This window comes from Sus scrofa, chromosome 5 (genome assembly GCF_054392235.1).
Source record: "Sus scrofa isolate SSC_HxYL_T2T_F1_AM1 chromosome 5, Sscrofa_HxYL_maternal_Yorkshire_Landrace_v2.0, whole genome shotgun sequence".
Classification (NCBI taxonomy): domain Eukaryota; kingdom Metazoa; phylum Chordata; class Mammalia; order Artiodactyla; family Suidae; genus Sus; species Sus scrofa.
Window position 1 is genome coordinate 3,711,874 of NC_139387.1, and position 23,847 is coordinate 3,735,720.

Sequence of the window (23,847 nt, forward strand, 5' to 3'; positions counted from 1 at the left end):
GGGAAAGTATAAAACTAACGGAGTGTACACCAAATCACTGCAGCAGTGATGAGAAGGAGCACACGGCACCCACACAGCTCCCACACACGGCCACATGAATCACGGTTACAAAATCTAGGGACGAGCGCGGCATTTTGTTCGTAGGGGTTTTTAACACGCCTTTCCTGAATAGTGGCGCCAACCTGGATTCTGCAACCCTACGTAAATCACTGCCTGTTGTGGCTGAGCTGTAATGTTAACCAGCCAATTTAAAACCATTACTGACACAGAAACATGTATTTAGAGATTTTGTGCCAACTAAGAAACCACACGGTTTTTCAGTCATGTGTACAGGATACTCTATATGGAATGCTAAATACTCAAAACCGCACTGGTTTTGGGGGTTACCTTTCTTGATTGCTCATTTTGGCATACATGGCTTTAACCAATTCCGGGCTTTTCAGAAAGTGGTCTGTAATAATCAAGAACCTACGGAAAAAAGGAAGAAAAGGTTCGGTTACTAGAAACACAGTAACACAGACATGGTCTTATCTACTTTACAGGCGTGTCTCAGACATACAAGCACTCCTATGGACCGAATGCTTAAAATTCTTTATTGAAACACAGCTGATTTACACGGTTGTGTCTGCCTCAAGCATAAAGCCCAGGGGTTCAGTTACACGTCTATATATTCTTGTGTAGACTCTTTCTCATGAGAGCCCATTACGAGATCCTGGGTCTAAGTTCCCTCTGCTCTGCCAATGCTCCTCGTTGGTTGTCTATTTCTGTTTACCGAATTTTCGATCGGCTATAATCTTCAAACCTGAACCTCCTAAGGTTCACATCCTATAGTCCCATGAGCAGCTAAAAGACAATAAAAACCCTCCAACCAGTCTCCTCCCATTTTACGGCGGAAATGTGTATTGAAATGCTGCAAAGGTATCCAAGGGTCTTCATCAATGTCGAGAAAGGGAAATACGTCGCTGTGGTTTTAACCAATAAAACGAAACTGAGCTGCCACTGCGTTCAAGTACAACAAAACATATTAAAGTGTCTGCGCCAGAAGCTTTGGTCCTAAAATGAACCCGAGAAACGGACGTGTCACACTTTTCACGGAAACCCGCGCCAGCAACTCCGCCGTGAACACTGGGCTTGATCTTCTGCTCCTGGAGCCTCTCAAGTTACTAAGAAAACACCCTCACTCTCAAGCACCGCACTCATCTCAGCGGTGACGGCAACGTGTGGAAACCCGGAGGCAAAAAGCAGAAGCGCGTTTCTTCAAAGTACCACTGTGACAACGAAAAAGACTGACTAGGGCTACGAATTAATTCTGCACCGTATTTACCGGAGGGCATCCGAAGACTTAAGAACTCAAGGCGACCGTGGAGAACACGACAGGAAAGCACTAAAGATGTTCACCAACACGGTTCATTTAAGACTTGGTAGTAAATAACGTAATAAAAGGATGCTTCTTAAGGAGGAGCGCCGAATGAAGCGTTAACCACCAAAACCCACGGTCGCTTCCTATAAACACACAATCTACTGGCCTGGGAACCTCCACATGCCGCGGGAGCGGCCCTAGAAAAGGCAAAAAGAAAAAAGAAAAATCTACTCACATATTCCCTTTCTTCCACAACCTTTCAAACAACTGATCTATGCTAGTGGATCTCTAACCACAACGGGTAATATTCGAAATTCTCCGTTTTCACATCAATTTAGAGAGGTGATCAACCTGGGACAACAAAAGTCATGCGCAACAAAAGTGCCCAAAAGGGGGAGCCTAAAGCTCCTTCGTAATTCACCTGTTTGGGGCGCAAAACATTTTCCCACAAGGACTCCCCCGCCGCAGCACCGGGTCCCACGCCCTAATTCCAAACTCTAAGAGTGGAGAAAGATGCACACATAGACAGAAACTTAGGGAAAAATGTCTTGGGTCAATCAATCCAGACACACACACATCATGGAATACAGAAACCACAGGGTTCTCCCCACAGGAGGGCTGGGGGAGGGACGAGGGCTGGGGCCGGAAGACCAGGCCTTCGGCGACTGACTCCCTGGCTGAAGATGGAGGGAGGGCTTCTGCATTAGAGGTGACAAAAAAGGACCTGGAGAAGCAGCACGAGGGAGAGAGCAGCAGTGTGCTCAGGGAACTATAAACAATGCAAGGGTGGAGTTCCCGTCGCGGTTCAGCAGTAAGGAAGCTGACCAGTATCCATGAGGACACAGGTTCGATCCCTGGCCCTGCTCAGTGGGTTAAGGATCCAGCACTGCCAATGAGCTGAGGTGTAGGTCACAGATGTGGCTCGGATCCTGCGTTGCTGTGGCTGTGGTGTAGACCGGGAGCTATAGCTCGGATGTGAGCCCTAGCCTGCCTGGGAATCTCCATATGCCACAGGAGCACCCTAAAAAATAAAAAAATACAATAGTTCTAGGGTTTAAAGAGGGATTCAGGACTGAACACTCACACCCGTGCATGCTGCTGGCAAGCAGCCCTCAGAACTGTGGGCAGAAGAGAGCATCCTTGCCAGGTCTGGTGCCACCCACACCTTCTTTCGTGAGACGGCTCATTAATAGCCTTTCTTTTTTCTTAATCAACTTTGCTGATCTTTTCAAAAAGCCAACTTTTTGCCTTTGTTAATTTTTTCTGTTTTTCTTTTTTTTTTTTTTTTTTTTTGTCTTTTGTTGTTGTTGTTGCTATTTCTTGGGCCGCTCCCGCGGCATATGGAGGTTCCCAGGCTAGGGGTTGAATCGGAGCTGTAGCCACCAGCCTACACCAGAGCCACAGCAACGCCAGATCCTTAACCCACTGAGTGAGGCCAGGGATCGAACTCCCAACCTCATGGTTCCCAGTCAGATTCGTTTCGGCTGCACCACGACGGGAACTCCGACGTCTGTGCTTTTATTCTCTTCTTTCTACGGAGGATTTTACGGTGCTCTTCTCTTCCTATCGTCATAAAGCAGAACCTCAGGTCACGGGCTTCAGCCCTTCCTTCTTTTCGGATAGAAACACCTAAAGCTATAAATTTCCCTCTAATCACGGATTTAGCTTTACCCCACCAATTTCATACGCTCCTCCTTCACTTAAAAGATTTTCTAAGTTGCCTTGTGATTGCCTCTTTGACACATCCATTATTTAGACAGCTAACTTCCAAAGTCTTAGAATTTTTCTAGACTGCCTTGCTGTGGTCCTCTAGGCTCACGGTGGCCGGAAACACATTCTGTGTTGTCAATCCTTTTCATGTATTTACTGGGATTTTTATAGCCCAGATGCGGGTCTAGCTCGGTGAACAGAACACAGACAGTTGAAAAGAAAGTGGTGTTTGCAAGGGTTGGATCCACGTTCTGTAAACAATGCTCCTTCTCTCAGGGCTACGGACGTTCTGGGCAAAAGACACGAACATTTCACCTCCGACCTTAAACAACTGCAAAAGCAGACAAGACACATGAAGCAGCAGCTTGCAGACAATAGACAAGCAAAGCTATGAGTCAATCGGTTGTGGGAATAAAAGGCACTTGGGAGAGTTTCCTCCTAAATGAACAAAAAGCCCTAAAAAAATGCATTTTGAATGCCATCTGGTCAACATGTTTACAAGAGCCTCCAGGCCTGATGAGTGGCCTGAGACACCCTAAGTGCAGGAAAGAGTGAAGTTGCACCTGCTGGAATGTGTGCTGAAGAAGGGGCCTTGAACGGAAAAGGTTTTCCACATACAGGGGCGGTTGGGGGACAGGGAATGGGGCAAAGACGGAGGAAGGATGGGTCCCTGGTGCTCCGTGCCTGAGACCCACCAGCATTATCTGGAGCAAAAGTGAAAAGCAGCTCCGTACTGTGACCTCTATACCAAGGTCAAGTCCAAGGAGATCAAACACTTCAAGAACCAAAAGCGAAAGGAAACGACACTGGGAAAAAAAAAAACCTAAGCAGAGGAAAAGCCTTCACAGCTATGATCAAAATCATTCTAAAAAGACTGGCAATTCCATGTACTAAAAAGAAAAAAAAATTACATGAAGAAAAGTACGCCTGCAAGCAAAGTCAGAAGACAAAAAAGTATGGAAAAGGTGGATTTTGTTTCATACAAAGGATCAATATTCCTCATTTAGAAAATATTCCCATATGTAGATAAAAAGACTGACATTCCAATAGAAAAATGGGTAAAGAAAATAAGGAAGCAAAGAGAGGAAAGTGAGACTCTGACATGCAAAAAAAAAAAAAAAAATCTGTTAACAAGAAAAATACAAAATAAGACCACACCATGATACCAGTTTATACCTTGGCAGAACTGGCAAATCCAAACTTTACTAGACCCCTCTGTTGGCAATGACACAGGAAACCAGGGTCGCTCAAAAGGTGCCAGGGGCGGGAGATGCGGGTGTCACGTCTACCAAGGATGCCACGCAAGCGTTTGTCCCAATCACCGCAGTGCATCCTCTCTGACCCAGTAGCTGCACTTGGGAACTTATCCTACTGCCACCCTGGCCCGCACGCAGCGTGACACGCGTGCCAACAAGGCCACTCTCGGCGGCACTCTGTAGTTCCGAACGATTAACAACCTAAACGTCCGCCAACGAGGGACAGATTAAATACGGACAGTGGGAGATGGGGGGTGGGGAAGTTCTCTACCTTCGGACACAGAAAGATCTGGAAGATATTCCAGGTAGGAAACAAGTAAAAGACCCAAAGGCGTGATGAGAAGAAAGAAAGAAGAGCTTCCCTGCTGGGGGGCTGGGGTGGAGGAATCTGGCGGGTGGCGGGGCGGGAATTGGATGCATTCGGATATCAGAGCTACGCGGGCGTATTATGCAGCAGCAGAGAGTTAAATGTCTATCTTATGCAGCCGTATATCCAGGCAAAGCCATCCCAGCCTTATTTCTCTTTAACAGATATTCTGCTGCGGAGTGAGAGCATGGCCGCATCTTCAGGGGAAGATCAGTCGGGGGCCTCTGGCTCCTCAGCTTCCCAGGGACACAGCGGATGATGGAGCCAGTTCTCAGGCAGGCACGTTCAGTCGTTTGTCCAAAGTAACACTATGTCTTGCCATCTCCGAAGCAACCAAGAGCTGAACCAACCTCCCCGCTGCACCCGAGCACCTTAGCGGTCCCGCCATCAGGGCATCCAGAAGCTGGGTCAAAACCGCATCGCTGATGTCCAGTCGGCCCTGCTTCCTTGCCAAGAGGAACTAGACACACGAAACACATCATGGACTAAACACACGTCCGCCCCGGCCCGACGGCCGCTCCCCACCCACGCCTGCCTTCAGCTATTCGTTTAAGCTCGAATTTTCTGGAAGCCTCCTCACCCCCGGACCAGGGGACCCCCCTGCCACGCGAGTCCTGGCACCCCGTGCTTCCTCTGCCCGCATGTCCACGCTGGCTGCGCCGCAGGACAGCTCCGCTCAGGGGCAGAGTGGGCATCCCAAGTGTCACACGGCCAAAACAGAGCCCCTGAGACACCCCCATCCCCACCCCCAACCTAGAAAATGTTTTTACATGTCACTAATTAGACAAAAAATGTGATGGAAACATGCTCTGGAAAACGAACGCCCCTCTCCCATGCGATCCGAGAAATCAAACCCACAGTTGCTTAACCCAGCAACCTTGAATTGACAGCGCTTACAAAGCGGCTACAGAAAATAACCTTCCTTCTCCTGTCGGTCTGTCCGATAACATTCTCAGTGGCTTACACGTATCCTTAAGCTAGAAACCCATCAGTCCATGGATTCCACGGTGATGCCGCTTCTCCTAGAAACAAAGGAGCCGCAATACCATCTCTGAAAAAAGAGCACAGCGGCTGGATTGCCTGGATGCTGCAGGAACAAGGCCCGTGGACTGGGCTGTCACATTCGGATGAATTCGAACGCCGAAAGTCAACCCCTGGAATCACCTAGCGTTACCTCAGAGCATGAAAACATCTTTTACGCCTACAGACAAAAGAAACAGACACTTTTAAAAGGACCCAATCCCAACCACTCGAAGCGAGTTTCTGGGCGGGGAGCCAAAGCCCTTCCCGCCACCGAGATATTTAGGTGTTTCTCAAGCACCCAAACACGAGGTTCAAGGTCACCGACACCTACAGTTGGCCCTTCCAAGCAAAGATACTCAACCCACCAAAGCCAACACCACCGACCCCTGTACTCCCTTTGTCAGCCATCCCATCATGCTAGGAGGCGGGAGGCCAAAAAGTAGGCATTCCCCAACTTTTAGGGACGGGTTCAAACACAACAGTGAGAAAGTAACGATTTTGCTGGTAGCCTCTGGATATTTTGGGATCCCATTTTATCTTCTTCTTTTTTTTTTTTCCTCTTTTTTAGGGCACCACCCACGGCATATGGAAGTTCCCAGGCTAGGGGTCCCATCAGAGCTGTAGCCGCCGGCCTACACCACAGCCACAGCAACATGGGATCCAAGCCACGTCTGCAACCCACCCCACAGCTCAGGGCAACGCCGGATCCTTAACCCATGGAGCGAGGCCAGGGATTGAACCCACAACCTCATGGTTGCCAGTCGGATTTGTTTCTGCTGCGCCACGACGGGAACGCCTGTGACCCCAGTGTGGTTCCCCAAATGCCGAGCTCCTCTCCCACAAACCGAAGTACTCCGCGCCTGGTCCGCAGACCGCGTCGGGCACCACCGCCACTTTCCATCCTTGTTCCTGGCTCCATCTGGTGACCTCTGAACTATCAGCCGAGCTATTCTGAAGTAAATTAAATACCCTCCCCTTTACGCCTCCTTCCCCTTTAGTCCATTCTGTGAAAAAAAACTGCAGTTGGTTAAAAAAAACAGATCTGAGATACTGAACAAATAAAACAGAATTCAGCTCCAGAAAAACTTCTCTAAGCGAGCTGCCTCCAGGGCCTCACCCGTCATGTTTCTGAAACATCTGCACGCTGACGGACGGCTTCTCTGTCAGGCATGATGGCATAATATTCGCATGTGCCAACCCGTTTGTCTGCAAATGCTCATTCCAATACAAATGAATGCTCAGGAAAGCAAATAACGGAAAAAACGAGTATCATTTCAACACAACAATAAACCTGAGACTGAAAAAGGCCGACACTGAAAAAGGGCATCCCTCGCCTTTGAGACGCAAGGGTGATCACTGGCAGCTCGAGGCTCCCACCCAGGGACCATCCGTGCCCCAAACACACTGACCACTATGTGGGAACACGCATAGAAACGGAGCTTACAGGAAACAGGAGAAGAGCGCGCTGACAACAAAAGCGAGAGGATTTCCCTTGTGGTGCAGCAATTTAAGGACCCAGCGTTGGGTGGGTTGCTGCTGTGGCGAGAGGTCGACCCCTGGCCTGGGAACTTCTACACGCCCAGGGCACGGCCAAAAAAAAAAAAAAAAAAAAGAAGAAGAAGAAGAGAGAAGAAAAGAAGAGAAGAAAAGAGGAGACGGAGTTCCCATCATGGCGCGGCGGAAACGAATCCGACTAGGAACCCATGAGGACGCAGGTTCAATCCCTGGCCTCGCTCAGTGGGTTAAGGATCTGGTGTTGCTGTGAGCTGTGGTACAGGTCGCAGATGCAGCTTGGATCTGGAGTTGCTGTGGCTCTGGCGAGGCTGGTAGCTGTAGTTCCAATTCAACCCCTAGCCTGGGAACCTCCACATGCCGTGGGTGTGGCCCTAAAAAGCAAAAAAAAAAAGAAAGAAGGAAGGAAAGAAAGAAAGAAAGGAAGGAAGGAAGAAAGAAAAGAGGAGGGAGGGGAGGGAAGAGAAGAGAAAAGAGAGAGAAGAATAGCAACAACATTTTTGATGATTTTTATAATGATAAAGGAGTCAATTCCTTAAGAAGACCTAACAATTACAAACACGTAAGGGAAGCAAAAGCAGACAGAACTGAATGAAGAAGGAGAACATTGTCCACTTTCAATGAGCAGAACGACTAGACAGAAGGCCGCCAAGGAAACAGATGACTTGAGCGACACATAAACCGACGAGGCCTAGCCAGCATCAACAGAACACGCCGCCAAAAACCGCCCGTGATACTCTGCAACACACACAGAACATTCTCCATGATGGACCGGGTGTCAGAATAGGAAACACGACTTGATACATTTTAAAAGAGTGAAATAGGAGTTCCCGTCGTGGAGCAGTGGTTAACGAATCCGACTAGGAACCATGAGGTTACGGGTTCACTCCCTGCCCTTGCTCAGTGGGTTAACGATCCGGCATTGCCGTGAGCTGTGGTGTAGGTTGCAGACGCGGCTCGGGTCCCGCGTTGCTGTGGCTCTGGCATAGGCCAGTGGCTACAGCTCCGATTCGACCCCTAGCCCGGGAACCTCCATATGCCGCGGGAGCGGCCCAAGAAATAGCAACAACAACAACAACAACAGACAAAAAGACAAAAGACAAAAAAATAAAAGAGTGAAATAATATACAGTGTATTCTCTGACCACAATGGAATGAACTTAGAAATCAATAACAAAATGAAATTTAGGAAACACACGAATATGCGGAAGTCAAGCAACCAACTGCTTCATCACTAACGAGTCAAAGAAAAAAACCAAGGGGAACTTAACCTATAATTTGAGGTGAATGAAAAATGAAAACACAACAGGCCAAATTTTATGAGATACAGCTGGAGCAGTTCTCACAAAGAAAGGTATAGTTGTAAATGCCCACACGGAAAAGGCAGATCTCGTATCCATAACCTAACCTTGCATCTTAAGAAACTAGAAAACGAGCAAACGAAACCCAAAGTGAAGAGGAGGAATCACAGCGGGAATAAAATGAAATAGAGAACAGAAAATCAAAAGAGGGAGTTCCTGCTGTGACTCAGTGGTAAAGAAACCAACTAGGGTTCAATCCCTAACCTCGTCCAGCAGGTTAGGGATCCGGTGTTGCTGCGAGCTGTGGGGCGGCTCACAGATGAGGTTCAGAGCCCGCGTTGCCGTGACTGTGGTGTAGGGCAGCAGCTGCAGCTCTGGTTCGACCCCGAGCCTGGGAACTTCCATATGCTGCAGGTGCGGCCCCCAAAGGGGAAAAAAAAAAAAAAAAGAAGAAAAGAAAAAAAAAATCAAGAGAAAAATCAATTAAAACTCCAAGTTGGCGCTCTGAAAAGAGCAAAAAAACCTGACAAGTCTTAAGCAAGAGCAAACCAAAAAAAAAAAAAACCCAGAAGGACCGAAATTACTAAAAATCAGGAATACAGTGGGAACACTCCCACCAACCTTAAATGAATAAGAAGATTCTAAGGGACGACACCGAACAGCTGTGGGCCAAGACGTGAGACGGCCGAGGCCAAACAGACAAGTTCCTGGAAAGACACCAGCTACCCAAACCGACCAAAGAAGAAGTAAACCTCTGAGGAGACCTGCAGCAAACAGAGAGAGCATCAGTAACCCAGATGCTCCCCGTGACAAACAGCCCAAGGCAAGGGAGCCTCGCAGGGAAGTCTACCAAATACTTCAGGAGGCATTAACACCGATGCACCACAAACTCTTCCAAAGGTAACAAAAACAGAGGAAAAGGGGCACTTCTCAACGCACTCTGTGAGGCCAGATTAACTCGATACCAAAACCAGAGACATCAAAACAACAACAACAACAACAACAAACCTACGAGCCAACATGGCTTATCAATATAGACACCAATAATCCCCCCCAAAATATGACCACGCCAAACCCCGCAACATATAAAAAGGTTCTAGACCATAAGTGAGATTTATCCCAGGACAGAAAAGTTGGTTTGACCTTTGAAAAAGCAGTCAGGGTAATATACTAAGGTAACACGAGAGAGGACAGGAAACCTCAACGGACGCAGGAAAAGAATCTGATAAACTCCAACATCAGTTCACGATAAAAGCAGTCAACAAACCAGAGGTGGAAGGGAAGGCCCTCGCTCTGGTGAAGCGGATCCAGGGAACCCACAGCTGCCACCACACTCGTGATGAAAGACCGAGAGCTTCCCGCTAAGATCAGGAATAAGACAGAGACGTCTGCTCTCACTACTGCTCAACACTGCCCTAAAATTGAGAAATCAGGGGAAAAAAAAAAAAGAAAGAAAGAAAAGGCAACTTGGTTGGAAAAGAAAAAGTAAAACTACATCCATTCGCAGACAGCATGATCCTGTGTACAGAAAACCCTTGAAAAAAAAATTTGTTTAAACCCTGTTAGAACGAATAAATGCGTTTAGCAAGGTTGCAAGACATCAAATAAATATACAAACACCAACTGCCTTTCTTTATACTACCAATTAACATCCCATAAGAAACTGACACCATTCCATTCACAATAGCATCAAAAAGGATAAAATAAGTACTTGGAATAAATTTAACAAATGATATGCAAGACTTGTACACTCAAACATTACAAAACATCACGAAAGCAATTAAAGGCCCAAATAAATGGAAAGAGATCCCCTATTCACGGACTGCAAACCGTCCTCTAGTTAAAATGCCAATATCCCCGAACTGATCTGCAGATTCACGTCATGGCTCATCAAAATCCCTGCGGCTTTTCTGAAGCAAACTGACATGCTGATCCTAAAATTAGAATGTAGCACAAGGGACCCAAAACAGACAAAAAAAAAAAAAAAAAGCTTGGAAGAGAAGAACCAAGCTGGAAGACTTAAAATCCCTGATTTCAAAACGTATACAGAGTTACAGTCATCAAGACAGGGAGAGGCTGGGGTAAGAGAAAATCTGGGGAAAAACCTCAAAGCTGACAGAGCCCCGGGAGCTGTGGGACAGCATCCGAGGATGACACTTACACGACCAGAGTATCAGGGCACTGCTCCCCCCAGCCCCTGTGACCTCGCTCACACCCACACGGGCCGCAGAGGCAAAGGCCTGACACCGTGGGCTCCTCCTGGAACGTGAGACGAAGGGGCTGCTGGGAGACGGGTCTGGGGAGGCACTGTGCCGATGGAGCTTCCTGAGCCCAGCCCTGAACACACAGGGCCTCACAACTCATCCCAGGCAGCCGGCCCCCTCCGGCCTATGGGACAAGGTCACAGGGATCGTGGCAGAGTCTCCTGTTCTCCTTCCGTCTTTTCCCCGCCCACTTAAGGAACAAACTGTCTCAGTCTCAAAGGGACTTGTGCCTTGATGGGCCACGGTCAGCCGCAGCCTTGGCCTCACCATGGCGAGACGTGGAGTCCCTAAAGGGGAGGAAAGAGAACGGGGCTGAGAAGGATTCACACAAATAATGGCTAAAAAAATTCCAGAATTTGGGGATATAAACCCAACCGTTTTGGCAAGCTGAAGAAGGAGTTCCCGTCAAGGCTCAGGGGAAATGAATCCAATGAGGAACCATGAGGACGCAGGTTCGGTCCCTGGCCTCACTCAGTGGGTTAAGGATCCAGCATGGCCATGAGCTGTGGGGTAGGTCGTAGACACGGCTTGGATCCCGAACTGCTGTGGCTGTGGTGTAGCCCGGCAGCTGCAGCTCCGATTCGACCCCTACCCTGAGAACCTCCATGTGCTGCGGGTGTGGCCCTAAAAAGGGAAAAAATAGAAGACGATGTTGAAGGAACCCAAACAGGAAATGAGCCAAAGAAGCCCACGCCAGGACGTGGTAATTAAAACAAAGACTACTCGATGAGAAAACAGATCAATAAAAAAGTTCAAAAAAATTTAAACATAATAAAACACAAAACAAAAAACACCGAAAAGACACAGAGAAACCTTAAAAGCAACCAGAGGGAAAGGCTGCATTCTGTACAGGAGGAAGCGATCTGAACGGCACAGGACTTCTCATCTGAACAGACGCCCACAAGACAGTGGCAGCCTCCAGCCTTCCATCCGCTGCCGCCCGAGGGGCTCATCTGCAGAGCCCGAGGGCGCCTGGCATTTCCAGGCCGGGCTGTTTCCCGCGCAAGGCGTGACCTCGAAGACTTCCGTCCCCCTGCGAGAGCCCAGTCCAGTGGCACTGCCCCTCTCTGCCCTCCCGCTGAGACACTTTCCTTGGGCAACACACGTCAAGTTGCAACTTCTTGGTCAATCACTGCAACTCCAGCGTTGGCCTGAGCCCCCCACCAGGACGGCGACCTGCCCAGGATGCTCTGAGGCCACCACGCTTCCAGGAAGATGCTTACGGCCACTCTGACTCCGGCTGCTTCCGGTGAGCTTCCACCACGTCGATGGCAATGTTGAGGTTTTCCTCCAGTTCCTTCATCCTCTCAGAGCTGAGGGATGTGAACAAAATCATGGACGAGTAGGCAACGATTTTTTTGTCTGGATGATTCAAGCAAGACCTTCCGAATAAAGAAATCAGGGTGTTAGCCCGTTTCGGCAACATGATAAAACACAACCCAGAAAGAAGGAGAAGAACCCCACTCGCAAATTCGGAACATACGGATGTGTTTAAGGATTTCATGAAGGACAACACTCTGAAACAAGCACAGGATTTACCGCAAATGTAGCAAACGCAATATTAGTCACACACTAAGCATGCAACGTGAAAGCGGCAGGTGACTCGCGACTCAGAAGTTAAAAGCAAATAACATCTGATTAGAGAAAAAGAGAAAATGATGACATTTATCAAGCATGAAAACGAAAAGAAGGAATGTGTGTGTGTGCACTACTGAACCGCTTTCTTGTGCAGCAGAAATTATCACAACGCTGCAAATTAACGACGTTTCCCTAAAACTTGAAATAAATAAGGCGCTAAAATGTTCATGCTTGTGAGAAACATCAAAAGGCAAAAAATGACGATTTCCACGACAAAAGACATTCCTGTAGCAGGGTGAGGGACAGAATGTTTAAGGGAAGATGATATGTTGGCAAGAAATAGAATCTGGAGCCAGAAGCCTCAGTGCAACTCCTGGTTCACCCACCTACCAGCCAGGCGATCTCTGAAAGGTCCCTAACTTATTGATTTCTTGATTTTCAATTGTATTATGGGTCATGCACGATGGCAGGATTTTTTTCCCATTTAAACTCAAAATACCCTTCTAGAGGAGGTTTTCTCCTCGATCATAAAAAAGACCACGCCGACTTTACCGCCCCGAGGGCGAAGAGCCGGTACCTGCCAAAGCGGAATTCAGACTGGGCTGTATCTGAACCCTAAACACACTCACAGTCATGGGACCTCTTCCAGTGTGTCTTCGGACATAAAAATGGAATATCCCAACAAGACCCCCTCGGCCCGGCTCAGAGGGCTTTCCTGAGGACCAGAGCTGAGGACGTATGTAAAACCAGCACGTAAACTGCCCGGTTCAGGGGCCTCTCCCCTGTGTCCTGTGACACCCGGACTTGTCATCCGTTCTTAAACATGACCGCCTGCGAACCTATTCCTCTGTCTCCCCAACCACGGCACGGGCTTTGGGGGGCCATGACACTGTCCAAGTCACCCCGCTCCATTCATCTAGCACAGAACCTGGCAGGCAGTAGGGGTTCAACAGGTTTTAAAGGAATGAGTTCTCCAAAATGCACTTTTTTTTTTTTTTGTCTTTTTAGGGCTACAAGTGAGGCGTATGGAGGTTCCCAAGCGAGGGGTCGAATTGGAATTGCAGGTGCCGGCCGGCCTACGCCACGGTCACAGCCACGCCAGATCTGAGTCACATTTGCGACCTACACTGGAGCTCCTGGCAACGCCGGATTGTGAAGGCACTGAGTGAGGCCAGGGATCAAACCCGCATCCTCATGGATGCTACTCAGGTTTGTTGCCACTGAGCCGCAACGGGAACTCCCAAAAGTGCGTAATGTCTACAGCTTAAATTTCGTAACCCTTTCTTCCCAACCTAAGCCCAACTATTTACCATAAAGGTTGCGTACCATCAACTCGCATTATTTACAGGAATTTGAGTACAGGCTCAGTGAGCTAGAGATAACATGTGAGTCCAGAAAACCCACACACCCAGGGGAGGCAGCACAGAACCCAGGCAGCGAGGATTTAAAGAGTGTAGGCTTTAGGAGTTCCCGTCGTGGCGCAGTGGTTAACGAATCCGACTAGAAACCATGAGGTGGCGGGTTCGGTCCCTGCCCTTGCTCAGTGGGTTAAGGATCTGGCGTTGCTGTGAGCTGTGGTGTAGATTGTAGAACGAGGCTCGGATCCCAAGTTGCTGTGGCTCTGGCGTAGGCTGGCAGCTACAGCTCCGATTAGACCCCTAGCCTGGGAACCTCCATATGCCGCGGGAGTGGCTCACGTAAAGGCAAAAAGACAAAAAAAAAAAAAAGAGTGTAGGCTTTGGACGGAAGGCCAGGTCGGAGTCCGAGGCCAGCTACTCAGTTTACCAGAGGTGAGCGTCAGTTGCCTCACCTGTCGGAATGGGGGCAGCACTGCTGTCCTGGAAAATACACAGAGAACACCCAGCTCAGGGCAGTGACACAGCAGCCGCTCTGCCGCGTACACTGCTGCTGCCAACGACATCCCATTGGTTGGCAACAGAACCTGGATTAGAAGCCAGGCCTCCTGCTCCTAGACAGGGCCCTTCCCACTACCTGTCCTGCCTCCATCACCTGCTCACCTTCTACCTCAAGGATCCACCTTTCAGGCACACGGCTGGTCAAAACACAGCAGTAAATCGCCAGGAAAAAGCACCAGGAACCCACCCAGTTGAAGAGATTGGCAAGCCACTTTTTATGCTTCTCCAGTCGACTAAAAGATATAGCACCATGCTGAACATATAAGAGATGCTCGGTTAAGGAGTTCCCGTCATGGCGTAGTGGAAACGAATCTGACTAGGAACCATGAGGCTGGGGGTTCAATCCCAGGCCTCGATCAGTGGGTTATGGATCAGCATTGCCGTGGACTGCGGTATAGGTTGCAGACATGGCTCCGATCTGGTGTGGCTGTGGCTGTGCCATGGGCCGGCAGCTGCAGCTCCGATTGGACCCCAAGCCTGAGAACCTCCATAAGCCGCAGATGTGGCCCTAAAAAACAAAAATAAATAGACAGATAAATAGATAGATAGATATAGAACCTTCCCAGAGACCCAGGAGACCCCCTGGGGCCCCCTCCCAGCTGGAACTGAACCCGCCACCCCCTCCAAGAGCAACCACTGTCCCGAATCCTGATACCAAGTGTGAGTTCTTCCTGCTTGGGAACTTCATCCAAGCAGAATGGCAGAAGCGACGTTCGAAAGACGCTTCTGGATGCACTTACAGAAAGAGCTCGGGGAAGGCGTGCATCCACACCACACGCTGAGAGGCTTCGTTCCGCGAGGCGATGTTGCCCAAGAACTGCAGGCCGCAGCGGAAAGCTGAGGGTTAGAAAGCAAACCGGGTGAAGAGACTTTCGGAACCCCCAAATAAATTCATCTTGATGAGAAATGTTCCACATGCTATTTATTAAACAGGAAGCTTCTGTCGGCTTCTTTTCACTCTAAGACTCACCCCAAGGCAGCTCTGGCCATGATGTTGACATTAAAATGCTTTGCCAGGGAGGGAGTGGGAGGGACTGGGAGTCTGGGGGTGACAGATGCAAACCATTGCCTTTGGAAGGGATGAGCTATGAGATCCTGCTCTATGAAACTGGGAACTGGAGTTCCCGTCGTCTTGGCGCAGCAGTTAACAAATGCAACTAGGAACCATGAGGTTGCAGGTTCGATCCCTGGCCTTGCTCAGTGGGTTAAGGATCTGGCGTTGCCGTGAGCTGTGGTGTAGGTCACAGACGTGGCTTGGATCCTGCGTTGCTGTGGCTCTGGCGTAGGCCAGTGGCTACAGCTCTGATTCGACCCCTAGCCTGGGAACCTCCACATGCCACGGGAGCGGCTCAAGAAAACACAAAAAGAAGACAAAAAAAAAAAAAAGAAAAAGAAAAAGAAAGAAACTGGGAACTGTATCTAGTCACTCAGGATGGAGCATGATGGAGGATAATGTGAGAAAAAGAATGTATATATGACACATGACTGGGTCACACTGCTTGCCGTACTGTAGAAAATCGACAGAACACTGCAAACCAGCTATAATGGAAAAAATTAAAATCATTTAAAAAAATAAAAAATAAAAGCCTTACCAAAACTATGTAGTCGATACAAAATTACCTTAATTTTTAACTTAATTACAAATTAACTCGTCATCTTCAAAAGACTGTAAATGTAGACACAATACACCTGCAATCACGGTTAATATCACTGGAATACATGCTCCAATTCGAGACGGTTACTCTTAGGCTGCGTCTTTTCCTTTTTTTTTTTTTTTTTTAGGGCCGCACCTGCGGCATATGGAGGTTCCCAGGCTAGAGGTCCAATCGGAGCTACAGCCGCTGGCCTACACCAGAGCCACAGCAACATGGGATCCGAGCCAGGTCTGCGACCTACATCACAGCTCACAGCAACGCCGGATCCTTCACCACTGAGCGAGGCCAGGGATTCCTTTCAGCTGCGCCACGACGGGAACTCCCTCTTGGGCTGGTCTTTTAAAATCTAACAGTTTGCTCTTTAAAACAAGATGTGTAAGATACAAGGCAATAGAAGTACTGAAAGATAAAGAATGGTAAAAAGTTATACACAGGCAAATACCAGCCTACAAAGGTAGTCGTACGCGACTTAAAATCGCATATAATTAACTTTAAGGCAAAAAGGATGATTGGAAATTTTTTAAAGAAATTTCAGGATTACTTAAGTCACCAGAAAGTTTTACCTTTACACCCAAATCACCTAATTATGGTCTCAAATATAAAAGAAAAATTGACAAAAGTATAGAGGAAAGAAAAATCCACAATTAAATTCAGCGATGATAATACACCTTTTTTAGTGACTCACAGAACAAGCAGACAAAACTATCAGCATCTTCAAAAGATCTGAATAAGATTGAGCAACAGCCTAGGAGATAGCTTTAGAATATTTCGCCCGATCAAACTGCAGGACACTGGTGGAAATCCAGGATGTTAACAACCAGCGCTGGCAAGGACGTGGGCACCAGGGACCCTCGTGCCCTGCAGGTATAGGTGCCGAAGGCGCAGCCACCACGGAAGACAGTTTGGTGGCTTCTTACAGAAGTAAACATGCTCTCGCCGCACGTCCCAGCAACCGCCCTCCTTGGTATTTACCCAAAGTAACTGAAAATTGACGTCCACACAAAACCCTGCCCGTGAATGTCTACAGCAGCTGTACTCGTAATCGCCAAAACGTGGATGCAACCAAGGTGTCCTTCAGGAGGTGAAGGGTAAATAAACTGTGGTCCATCCGGACAGTGGAATATTACCCAGCACTGAAAAGAAATGAGCGACCAAGCCAGGAAAAGACATGGCAGGAGCATACATGCATTTTACGGTGAAAGCCAATCCGAAGAGACTCCAGACTGTGTAACCCCAACTCTAGGACATTCTGGAAAAGACAAAACCACTATGGAGGCAGTAAAAAGGCCAGTGGTTGCCAGGGGTTGGAGGTTGGGGGGGACGGTGTCTGGGGGGGAGCCCAGAGGACGTTCGGGGCAATGAAACGACTCTGTGTGAGGCTGCCAGGATCGATACGTGTCATTACACATTTGTCGGAATCCACAGAAAATATACCTGTGTACGTGTATTTCCGTACACACACACACACACACACACACACAGAGAAGCAAGAAAAAGCACTCAGCCCACTGGAAAACCACCCAGCAGGCTGACAAAAATGACGGTCAGAAAATAATACGGTGTTTGTGAGGTCGCGATGCATTAGGGACTGAAGATTCTCTGAAGTTCGTTACACCCAGGAGGTCTGCTCCACAGACCGACTGAAAAGCTTTGACTGAGCACCAGGGATCCCGGTCTCTTAGCTTCACCTCCAGCCCTTGACAGGTCTCCTCCCTCCCCGGGCGGCCCTCTGGCCAGGCCTCTGCAGCTGCTGTTTCTCCCGCACCGTCCCCTGCAGGGACCAGCGTCCCCGTGGTGAGGGCCAGCCCGGCAGGACCAGCCGGCAGTGCCCAGCAGCCAGGGCCTTCCTCGGGACGCCCCTGGGGGCGACCTGCCTGGGCACCCAAGGGTGGGTTCCCAGCAGGTTCCAGCAACGCCACCCCGCGGGACTTCGCCACCACCCAGTGAGCCAGGCCCTCCCCAGGCAGGTCTGGCCCTCAGGCCTGGGGGAGGGACAGGCGTCTCAGCCCCGGGCCAGCTGCTCCTTCTATCTGCAAGCCCTGTGTGCTTTGGCACCCTCTGCACATCTTCGGAGTCAACCCCTTGTTATTTCAAGTCTTTGTGACAGTCAGTCATGCTTTGTTTTACATTTTCCCTGTTCAAATTACAGTGTGGTTTCCGTCGCCTGGTTGCACCCTGGCTGGCACAGCAGATGGGGGGGCGGGGAGGGGAGGGAGCGAGGGAGAACCGGCCCCAGGGGAAGCCAGGAAGCCAGCGTCAGGCACAAGGCTTAGAAAAGAAGCACAGAGTTCCTGCTGTGGCTCAGCAGGTTAAGAATCCAACACAGTGTCCCTGAGGATGCGGGTTCATTCCCAGGCCTCACTCAGTGGGTTAAGGATTCCGTGTTGCCACAAGCTGCGGCACAGATCGCAGATGCGGCACAGATGCCGCACTGCTGTGGCTGTGGCGTAGGCCGGCAGCTGCAGCTCCGACTCAGCCCCTTACCTGGGAACGTCCATATGCCTCGGATTCAGCCCTAAAAGGGAAAAAACAAAACAAAACTCGATCGCTCAGTACCAAGTCAGGCAAAGAGAAACACAACTATTTTTTTACTATTTATTTTTTAGATTTCATTTCATTTCATTTTTGGCCACACATTCAGCGCGTGGAAGGTCCTAGGCCAGGGGTCGAACCTACACCAGAGCAGCAATCTGTGCTATGGCTGCGGCAACGTGAGATCCTTAACCCGCTGTGCCACAAGGGGAACTTCCCAAACTACTTTTTAACCAAGGAAATTTAATATATGGAATTAGCTGAAGGCAACACTGAGATTAAGGCCACAGGAAATTACCTACCACCCTTAAAACCAGAAGCATGAAGGGAAGAAGAGAGGATATAGGACCCAGAAGCCTGGAGCTGCTGTGGAGCTGGACCCCGGATCTCTGTGGAAAGGGGTGCCAGGCGATGCTGAGCCCTCTGGCCGGGGAGGCAGGGCCGGGCTGGCTCCCGGGGGCGGCTCTGAGTGACCGCTGCAGGCCCTCTGGGTGCGAAGGATGCAGAACGGGAACCGATGGCAGCCATCCAGGGGAGACAGGAGCAGCAGGCAAGACGCCTCCTGCCTCTGGTCTCCTCCAGCATCCCTCACCGGCAGAACCTCCCAGAAAGCAGGCGAGAAGTGTGTTCATGGAGCCCCGGCCCCAGCAACACGAAACGGCACAGGCACCAAGCCCAAAGCTGAACAAACGACAGTCTCCTAACTAGAACATTAAAACAACCACTGGAGCTCCCGTCCTGGCTCTGCATAATAAGCCAACATAGTGCCCCTGAGGACGCGGGTTCGATCCCTGGCCTCGCTCTGTGGGTTAAGGATCCGGCATGGCCGTGAGCGGTGGTGTAGGTCGCAGACGCGGCTCGGATCCCGTGTTGCCGTGGCTGTGGGGCAGGCTGGCGGCTGCAGCTCCAATTCGACCCCTAGCTTAGGAACCTCCATATGCCATGGATGCAGCCCTGAACATTTTTAAAAGTTAAAAAAAAAAAGCAGTTCCAGGGCAGTCCACGCAGACAAGAGATGTGACATGATCCTGAGACATGAGAGAGCTCAAGACACTGCTGGGAACCAAACGGCAGCAGGAATCCAGCCTCAGGAACCAGGTCCCAAGGCCAAGAGGAAGCAGGAAGAGCCACAACCAGCCCAGGCAGAGTGCCCACCAGTGCCACACACTGTGTCCTACGTGGGTCAACGCATGTCACCCACGACAACCTTCTGGGTTCGGGGCTAACGGCCTCCTCCTGCGCACAGTACCCAAGGCGTGGAGGTCGTGCTGTCCCTCGAGGGGCAGAAAGCTTGGGAGAAGCAGGACTGGCAGAAATGGTTGGGGGCTCTGCCCCCAGAACAGGAGTCATGGCTCATCAAGGAAGGGGCCACAGGAGAATTCGAGAGGAGATGAAGGCTCCGGCTCCACGGGCATCCCCGACAGACAGCGACCAGGAGGCATGTTTTAGGGCAAGAAGCCTCCCGTGTCCTGCAGCCTCCCCACCCCTGCTTTGCCAGGAGGCAGCCTAGGGCCTGCTGACGTGGCCCCCGAGCTTGGGCCCTTTGCCCTCACACCTCAAAGGCAGAGCCAAGGGTGAAAAAGGCTGAGCTGTGGGATGTGCCCGTGTTACTCACTTATTCACAGTAACCCAAATCAGGCACTTGAAAGAGGGCTGGGAAACCGTGGCCCAAAAGCAAAACAGAGAGGTAAAAAAGTATGCGATGGCAATGCTGAACCAGGAACCTCAAAACGGAATCAGTGGAATACTACTAGGCCATAAAAAAGAACAAGAGGATGCCATTTGCAGCAACATGGACGGAACTAGAGATTCTCATACTAAGTGAAGTAAGTTAGAAAGAGAAACACAAATACCACGATACCACTTATACCTGGAATCTAATAAACGGCACAAATGAACCTTTCCACAGGAAAGACTCATGGACGTGGAGGACAGATTTGTGGCGGCCAAGGGGGAGAGGGAGGGCGTGGGAGGGACCGGGAGCTTGGGGTTAGGAGACGCAAGCTGCTGCATTTGGAATGGATAAGCAATGAGATCCTGCTGTGTAGCCCAGGGAACTATACCTAGTCACTTCTGATGGAACATGATGGAGGACAATGTGAGAAAAAGAATGTATACATATATGTTTGACTGGGTCCCTTTGCTTCCAGCAGAAATTGACAGAACACTGTAAACCAACTATAATGGAAAAAAAATACAAATCATTGAAAAAATATTATAATCTAAAATGAAGCAGGATGGAGTTCCCGTCATGACTCAGTGGTAACAAACCTGACTAGGAACCATGAGGACGTGGGTTCAATCCCTGGCCTCGCTCAGTGGGTTAGGGATCCAGCGTTGCTATGAGCTGTGGTGTAGGTTGCAGACACAGCTCGGATCTGGCGTGGCTGTGGCTGTGTCCTAGCCTGGGAACCTCCATATGCCGCAGCACGGCCCTAAAAAGGCAAAATAAATAAATAGATAAATAAGATACAATAAAGCGGGACACAAAGCTGCAAGTACACATCCAAACCCATACATACAAATACGGAAGAATTTTAAAAAAGGCACTTCAGGGTTTGTGTGGTGTAGCCTGCACAGACAATGATCATTTTTCTGTCCACGTTTTTTGAGCTTTTAAAAGTTACTCTGTAAGGAAACCATATTTTTTTAATTTCTTCATACTCTGTAATGCAATTTTATAAAATGTTCATAATAAAAATACCTTCATTTTGAATCTTAAGTCGTAGCTTAAAATGACATTTATACGTCTACTGAATATTTTAGCATATTAACCCTGAAATCCTTACACAATTTAATTTGACGCACAAAAAAAAAAAAAAAAAAAAAAAAAAAACCCTAACAACAGGAGTTGGTCTGAAAGTCACCCAACCCCACAATTCATCAGGCAACTAAAAATTAGCCCTCTGAATCAGAACACAATTCTGGGAAGGAAGAGGTTTACAGATGTCCCCAAAACCAGAAAACTCCAGACAAGTACAAATGACAGTTTACTTTTACCAAACAGCTTATCAGCTGATCTTTATGTAAATACTGCAGATGTTACCAAGCCCCTCAAAAAATCCCAACATTATTTTTACAGATTAGAAAAGAATAAAGGCCAAAAACAACACCAATAACTCAATTAAAGTAACTCATGCTTGTGTTTATATAAAATTTGATGAGCATCATGTATTCGTCACACCACTGCAATTATTCTCTGAAAATAATACTCTAAATATTATTTTGACAACGTAATTATAGTTCTTACCTCAAGAGCGGTAACAAAAAGCTGGCACAGACACCCTGCTAAAAATCGAGGGAGAAGGTTCTCACAGAGAAAGAGTCAAAAGACAGCACAGGCGCTATATTAGGAACTAGAATAAAAGATTTGTAGTGAACATGCTATAAAATTTGTCTACGTTTCATTAGTTTTGTTTTTTTGGGTTTTTTTTTTTTTTTTTTCTTTTTTAAGGCTGCACCCGCGGCATATGGACATTCCCAGGCTCGGGGGTCAAATCGGAGCTGCAGCGACCAGGCTACACCACAGCCACAGCAATGTGGGATCTGAGCCGCATCTGCAACCGACACCACAGCGCCCGGCAACATCAGATCCCCAACCCGCTGAGGGAGGCCAGGGATCGAACCTGCTTCCTCATGGATCCTAGTCGGACCCGTTTCCACTGCACTGGGACAGGAACTCCCTTAAGTTTCATTAGTGAACTGAAGTTTCATTCTTGGATTCCAAATAAAATTTAGTAATATTTTTAGCTGCCTTTTTGAAGAAAGCAGTGAGAAATATCACTTAACTCCAATGTTTTTCTCTCTCTCTCTCTCTCTTTTTTTTTAAATGGCCAGGGATTAAATCTGAGCCACAGCTGCAACCTGCACCGCAGCTTCAGCAACACCGGCTCCTTAACACCCTGTGCTGGGCTGGGGATTGAACCCGAACGCTCACAACGACCCAACCCGCTGCGCCCCAGCGGGACCTCCCATGTTCCTTCTTGCCTCAGGAATATCTTTTCAACTCTGTCAATAAACACAAGCCGTCCACAAAAAGCTGAAAAACTGAAAAAATTAAAGAAGCCCTAAATACATGGAAAAGATGTTTCATATTCACAGCCTGGAGGACCCCACATCATTATTAAGACGGCAATTCTCCTTCAAGCGATCTATAGAGTCGACATAACTCCTAGTATCCACAATATATAAACAACTCTTACCAATTGACAACAAAATTTAACGGCCCAGTTAAAAAACTGGGCAAAGGCCTTGAAGAGACATTGCCCCAAAGAAGATTTTACAAATATCCAAAACACACATGAGAAGATCCTCAGCCTCGTCCGTCATTAGGGGAATGCAAATCAAAACCACAAGGTAACACCTCACACCCACCAGGATGACTACAATCCAAAAAAAACCCAGAAATTAAATGTCAGCGAGGATGTGGAGAAACGGGAGCCTTGTACGTGGTGGGTGAAAATCGCCACCACGGAAAAGGTTGGCAGGTCCTGCAAGTTTTAAATATAAAATGGATGCGGCGTCCCATTCATTTAGGCAAATACCCGAAGGACCGGAAAACGGGGGCTCCGATGAGGACAAGTCCCTGCGCAGGCAGGGAGCACTATTCTAAAACGTCAAATCGCGGCACAAAAACCAGAAGAGAGAAGCACCCCAAATGCCTATGGACGAAGGAATGGATAAACCGTGAGATATCCACACCATGGAATAGTATGCAGCCGTAACAAGAAATGAAGCACTGATACTTGCTACGGGGCAGATGATCCTTGAAAAACACGCTAAGGGAGGCCAGGCCAAAAAACAGGTCATCTAATGCCACAATTCCATTTATACGAAAACTCCAGACTAGGAAACCCACGAAGACAGATGCTCCTGGTGAGGGCCAGGAGCTTGGGGAAGTGGGAAACCGACAGCAACGGCCCAGGGGGTCCGGGGTTTGTTCTGGGGCGGTGACAAGGTCTCTGGTTAGACAGAGGTGGGGGGTGTACAGTATCGTGAATGCACCACATGCTACTCGTTTGTTTTTTTGTTTTGTCTTTTTAGGGCCGCACCTGCAGCATACGGAGGAGGCTCCCAGGCTAGAGGTCGAACCAGAGCTGTAGCTGCCGGCCTACACCACAGCCACAGCAACACCAGATCCGAGCCGCATCTGTGACCTACACCACAGCTTATGGCAACGCCAGATCCTTAACCATTAAGCAAGGCCAGGGATTGAAACTGCGTCCTCACGGATGCTAGCCAGATTCATTTCCACTGAGCCTTGACAGGAACTCCTGATTTTAAAGCGATTAATTTTTTTGGGGGGGACGTTCCTGGACCAGGGAGCAAATCTCAGCTACAGCTATGACGTCTGCCGCAGCTGCAGCAATGCCCA

At 48.8% G+C, this 23,847-nt stretch overlaps 1 protein-coding gene and 1 long non-coding RNA gene across 8 annotated transcripts in view; one reads left to right on the forward strand and one right to left on the reverse strand.

The window, feature by feature from the left end:
• Nucleotides 1-23,847, reverse strand: part of ATXN10 (ataxin 10) — a 162,631-nt gene that overhangs the window by 103,598 nt on the left and 35,186 nt on the right. For 6 of the 7 annotated variants that reach the window (XR_014845595.1, XR_014845594.1, XR_014845593.1 and 3 more), the window contains exons 4-6: nt 15,027-15,123; nt 12,016-12,174; nt 388-468 (exon numbers count right to left, since the gene is read on the reverse strand). Coding sequence is in view for 2 of the 7 variants with exons in the window: in XM_013997462.3 (XP_013852916.2) it covers nt 388-468; nt 12,016-12,174; nt 15,027-15,123 (337 nt within the window). In the remaining 5 variants the exon portion in view is untranslated. The remainder of the gene's footprint in view (nt 1-387; nt 469-12,015; nt 12,175-15,026; nt 15,124-23,847) is intronic. The other variant, XM_013997463.3, reaches the window with a different exon arrangement.
• Nucleotides 1-23,847, forward strand: part of LOC146403077 (uncharacterized) — a 66,307-nt gene that overhangs the window by 9,328 nt on the left and 33,132 nt on the right. The gene's annotated exons all lie outside the window — the stretch shown is intronic.